The 6016-nt window shown below is 42.1% G+C and overlaps 1 protein-coding gene across 3 annotated transcripts in view; it reads right to left on the bottom strand.

Moving 5' to 3' along the window:
* Window positions 1-6016, bottom strand: part of DIP2A (disco interacting protein 2 homolog A) — a 131041-nt gene that overhangs the window by 19958 nt on the left and 105067 nt on the right. For all 3 annotated transcript variants that reach the window (XM_019554131.1, XM_019554130.1, XM_019554132.1), the window contains 4 exons: window positions 5604-5725; window positions 5183-5294; window positions 4745-4854; window positions 4120-4250 (listed from right to left, as the gene is read on the bottom strand). In XM_019554131.1, the coding sequence (XP_019409676.1) occupies window positions 4120-4250; window positions 4745-4854; window positions 5183-5294; window positions 5604-5725 (475 nt within the window). The remainder of the gene's footprint in view (window positions 1-4119; window positions 4251-4744; window positions 4855-5182; window positions 5295-5603; window positions 5726-6016) is intronic.

Genomic DNA, 6016 nt, shown 5'->3' with positions numbered 1-6016 from the left:
GCATAGAGGGGGAGGATCACCTCTTTGGACCTGCTTGAGATGCATCTATGGATGCGTGACAAGGTACGGTTGGCCTTCCTGACTGCTTCCCCACACTGCCGGCCCATGTTCATCTTGGAGTCAATGACGACTCCAAGATCCTTTTCTGCCTATGCACTGACAAGAAGGGAGTTCCCCAGCCTGTAGGTATGGTGCAGGTTGTTCCTCCCCAGGTGCATCACTTTGCACTTGTCAGTGTTGAACCCCATCCTGTTCTCATCCGCTCACCCCTGTAATCTGTCTAGGTCCCATTGTAGCCTATTGCTCCCTTCTAGAGTGGCCACATCCCCCCACATCTTAGTGTCATCAGCAAATTTGAACACGGTCTTTTTATCCCCTCGTCCAAGTCGCTGATGAAGATGTTAAACAGCGCGGGCCTGAGGACAGAGCCCTGCAGAACCCCACTGCCCACGTCCCTCCAGGTTGAGAAGGACCCGTCCACCACCACTCTCTGGGTGCAGCCCTCCAGCCAGTTAGCAACCCAATTGATTGTGTGGGTGTCGACACCACAGTCCCCCAGTTTCTTAATGAGAACAGGGTGAAAGACAATGTCGAAGGCCTTCCGGAAGTCCAGGAAGACTATGTCCACTGCTACCCCTGCATCTAAGGATTTGGTGATCTGGTCATAGAAGGCCACCAGGTTGGTCTGACAGGACCTGCCACTGATGAACCCGTGTTCATGCCCCTAAGCATGAAATCCCCTGCTGGCCCCTCATGGATGTGCGCCAGCATAATTTTCTCAAACAGCTTGCCTAGGATCAAAGTAAGACTGACTGGCCTATAGTTTCTCGGGTCCTCCTCCTTCCCCTTTTGAAGATGGGAACCACACTGGCCCTCTTCCAGTCCCCTGGCACCACACCAGAGCACCATGAGTGCTCGTAAAGCCATGCCAGGGGTCCTGCAATGACCTCAGCCAATTCCTTCAGCATGCTAGGGTGGAGATTGTCCGGACCGGGTGACTTGAATATCTCCAGTCCCTCCAGAAGCTCCCCAACTAGTTCCTCACTAACCCGTGGCCCAGGTGTGCCTCCCCTGGGGCCTGAGGGGGGGCCCAGCGGGGGCGTGGCTGTTCCAATCCCTGCTTAGGAAGATGGAGTCAAAGAAATCGTTAAACATGTTGGCTTTATCATCTGGTGTGACGACCAAATTTCCTAACGTGTCCTGCAGGGGCCCCACATTACCTGGAACCTTCTTTTTATCCCCTATGTATTTAAAGAAGGACTTCTTATTGTCCTTAATCTGGGAAGTTAGTCCCAGTTCCATCTCTGCCTTGGCCTTCCTGACTGCCCCCCATCATCCCCAAGCAACCGCAGTATAGTCATCCCTGGTGATGTCCCCTCTTTTCCACTGTGTGTACGCCTCCCTTTTAGCTAGGAGACATTCCTGAATGTTATACACAAGCAACATGAAAAACCTGAAAACACAAGATATTTCTGACTTTAAGCTTAATGTATAATAAAAGAGAAGAAAATATTTCTAGGTTCAAGGATTTTTTTGGACATCTCTTATTGGACCAACTGTACAGTTGGGATACAGGTAGACAAGCTTTCAGATGGAAAGCATTCTTCTCCAGGTTTAGGGAGGAAAGCAAGCAAGGGATGAAGAACAGTGGATGGAGCTGTAAAACTTGAGGAGAAATTTCCAGGGGTAGCAAGCAAACAATTAAAGTAAAGAAGTCTGATTTACTGGGAGGTCAAGACCTATCAAAAGGGTGGAGTACCACTATCACTTGTAGTGTGTGGCAAGAATTTCAGGAATCGGGTAGCTTATAGTGTGTTATACAAGATCAATATTGGTTTTCTGTCCTTAATTCCTAGTGTCCAGCCAGTTTATGAATTTTTGTTTTCAAACTTGCCTTTTAAAGGTGTTTCAGAAATTTCCATTGAACGTGACAGCAGTGAGGGCAGAATGGGAGTGACTGTTCTGTAAAAAATGTGCTCTTGCTGATATATTTCTCTGCCCTTTATATTCTTTCTGTAAGCATTCACTCTGGGTGCTGTCTAATCTCACCTACATAGTTACCACAAGTGCCTTTAGTGCACTGGATCAGATGCATTATGTTTTGAGAAAGGCACAAATATGATCCATGGATTCTGATGGACTTATTGTAGAAGGTGCTGATTGTAGCAGCACTGGAGATGTCCTAATAGGTTAAGTACCTATTTTTTATACCATCTCTGCATTTTGTTTTAGGATTGATTTTGCACATCAAAAAGCAGACAGACACATCTATGATGTTCCGCTACAGAAGACCATCACAGAACTGTATAAAGACAAGGCTCACGTTACATCTATACAGCACATCACATGTGCAATTAACAGTCCCCTCCCCCACACACAGACTGCCTGATTTTAATGTTGCTTAAGATGTTATTAAATGTTAACAAAATGTATATTCAATTTATTCTTACTTTCTTTTTTTCTGGTCTTGTAGATAGGAAATATGGGAAACTTTTCCCTTTTGGGTCCTCTTAGTTATTTTATTTTATTTTTTTACACTTCTATTCACAATTTGTAACTTTTTATTAAGCATCTAAAAACTGAAAAATTACTGAGGAAATAGGAAGAAAAAAATCATAGCAGCACTACATATGCTGCATTTAGTAGTTTAACTATCTGAATCAAACAGTTTGCCACTCTATTTAGGCAATATTAAATGTACAAAAAGCAGGCCCCTACCTTACAGGTTTTTAGAAGGGTTTATTTAACATGGATGAAATCAGTACTGAAATCCTCTCTTTCATGTACTCGAAATCCAAGTAACTTCAGCTAACATAGCAAAATTTGTGCTCCCCTACAAATGTTAGTTCTATTCTGATTTGTCCACAAACATATATTAGGATTATCTAGAGAATTTCCAGGTGACCATGTATAAGCTGTAGCATAATAGTTGCTACAAACAGGGATTCTATAAGCAAAGAAGCAGCAAGGGACACATCAGGTAAACACTATTGGATTCAAAATGGTATTTAAAGGTTTGTTTTTTGGGGAATTGGCTTATAGGGGCGTGTGTGTATATATCGGTGTATATATACACACCTATATAGGGGTGTGTGTGTATAGATCTAGATAGATATAGATAGAGGCGTGTGTGTTGGTGTACGTACACCCCCCCCCATCTATCTATATCTATAGAGGTGTGTGAATATATACACCTATACACACACTTCAATCTATATATCAATCGAAGTGTGCACATAGGTGTATACCTATACACCTCCCCCCCCACCACACACTACAAATACCCAGAATGGGCAGCAGGGGTTAACTGATTTCTAAGAAACCTGTGTCTTACATGCGTGGAGTTTCTCACAGCCTTGGGAGCACACAGGCTGTCTAACAGAACAAGCCCAATGGATAACACACATAGTCTACAATACAGTTTTGGAACCAAGGAAGTACGTACCATACTGCCCGTAACACAAAATAACTGGCACCAGCTAACAGGGCCCCAGAACAGGTGGGTCTGAGTCCCCAGTTTTGGGGGAACAGACAAAATTAGGAGATGGTTTAGAAAGACCAAATTAGTAGGTGTGCATGTGATGGGCTTGAAATGTGCTGATGAGACACTATGTGGACATGTGACCACAGAGATAACCAACCAGAGATAGCCAGAGATGAAGAGTCATCAGGAGTCTTCAACAGGGAAGAAGAATACAGAAGCATAGACTTGAGAGAAACAAAGTTTCCATCCCCATCTCCACCCCTAGGAAGGGTCCCCAAGCCCACCATGGACAGAGGGCACATGACCAGTCAATCTCATCCACCTCACTGGAGGTGGGGTATGGGCCTCTGCATCCCACCTCCAGGCTGCTGACATGCTGACGCCTAAGAGAGCCTCAGAGTGAAGACTGCATCCTGGCCAGATGTACTTTGACTCTGATGACAGCCCTAGGATTTGACTAATATATAGACTTGCTTGATTGTTTGTATTGCTTCTTTTCTGTTATCACTGTGTATCAATAAATGTGCCTATAACTGAATGGAAAGGACATGATTGATCTGAGGGTGGGCCCCCCTGGAACAAGACCTCTGAGTCCTAAATCCAAAGTCAACAAAACATAAAGTTTAAATACTGACCTGCAGAGGCACCATAGTGCAAAGCCCAAGCCACAGTAAGGGTCAAGGCAGATTGCGATCTGTCTGGAAGGGTACAGCTCACACTGTAGCTTTATGGAACGACATAAGGCACTTGTAGCTGCATGTGACATCTAAAGAAGAAAACAGGTCCACTAAGGGCTTTTATACTTTAGAAATTTGCACTGCTATTAAACACTTGCAAATGGTTGAAGTAGAAGCTATGATGCCTGTCACATTTTTTCAAACAGTATAAACAAAGTCATTTCTAGCATCAGCTCAGCCTTTCAATTAGTGTACAAAAGCTAATAACCCTCCAGCTTAGACTAAAATGGATACTCCTGACCCTTACAGGGTAAAATCAAACAGGGAAAAAAAATCCCCCCCAACCTCTGACCCCCTTCTCAGAAGCTCTCTGTACAGAGCAGCAAAAAAAGAACAAAACAATGCTTTCAGAGATGGGTTGAAGGTTATCATCAAGTGACTTGTCTATTGTTATACAACACTTATGTGATAGTTTGAATAGGATACAGGTCTTTTTTCTCCTAGCCACAAGTCCAGACGCATTCTGTGTAATACAAAACATACATTCATTTTAGCAACATACATCTCAGTGAAATTACTATACCTTTACTCCTGCTAATATGCCAGTGGTAGATACACTGAAGTCCAAGTATGCCAACATATCTGGGGAAGGAGGTCTAAAAATAGTTGCCACCTTCTTTTTAGGTATATCATCTACTCAAAAAACATAAAAGCAGAAAAAATCCATGATATTATTGCAGAGAAAAATTATAGCAGGAAGACACAACTTTTAAAATTTGGCATCTTATGTTTCCTAAGTTTTATGGACTGATATACAGTTACAATGCAATATCCAGCTACTCTAAAAGAATAAGTAATGAATGGGTCTCCAAATTAATTAACATTTGTATATAAACATCCAGCCACACTAACAGTCTTAAATTACAATGAACAGAGCACAATACATCTTCTGAAATACCCACGCTTCTTGGCAAGTCCAGGCTAGAATTTAATTCTCTTAACTATTGTAGGCATTTTGTACCTGTGTCCAAAATGGTGGGCCATGTTTTAATATCTACAGCTGTTGCAGCTTCTTTGGACTTCAGTAGTTTCATTATTGCTTGTGTTGTAAGGATACATGCAGACTTACTGACCTGTACAGAGTACAACATTCAAAATATTAAGCTGGTGAGTGAATGCCCGTGTTTTCAAATTTATCCAAATTAGTACAACTTGTTGATAGCAGCTGATAGTAAAGAAAAATATTGTATCAATAGAAAAGATGGTTTGAACTACGTTTATGACATAGTTCATGACTGAGGGTCACAGGAAAACAGTAGCATGTTTTTCAGACAGTCAGCTTATTTTATATTTATTATTACATTATAATCTATTGGACAACTGCTTTTCCAGTGAATAAATCAAACTTCAACACACACACTACACAAAGTAATTGCTCATACCTCTACAATCATCTTGACAGTGGGTAGGGTGGTAGCAAGATTTTGTGGATGAGGGGGTCGAACTGTGATGGGTATGCACCCAGCATATAAGCAGCCATAGAAAGTTGCTATTAAGTCTATTCCTGTAAAGGATCCAAATAAATTTTAATGTCATAAATGAGAAACAAAGAGAAGACTCCTTTACCAAATCCCAATAAATATCCTTAATACATTAAAAAAGTGATAGACCATAAAGATTTATCTGTCATAAAGCCAGGGTGTGAATTAAGGGGAAGCTCAGGGGCTAAGCCCCCCCATAAGAAATGAGTGCCCCCTGTATGATTTGAAAATCATAACCTGAGGGGGGTCTTGGATTGGATTGCTTCTTCACTTAAGTGGACTTGTTAATCAATGAACTGATTTAATTTTGTTGC

The sequence above is a fragment of the Crocodylus porosus genome, unplaced genomic scaffold (genome assembly GCF_001723895.1).
Source record: "Crocodylus porosus isolate Cpor-Errol unplaced genomic scaffold, CroPor_comp1, whole genome shotgun sequence".
Lineage (NCBI taxonomy): Eukaryota > Metazoa > Chordata > Crocodylia > Crocodylidae > Crocodylus > Crocodylus porosus.
The sequence above is the reverse complement of the archived record's forward strand: the minus strand, read 5'-3'. Positions and strand labels throughout refer to the sequence as shown.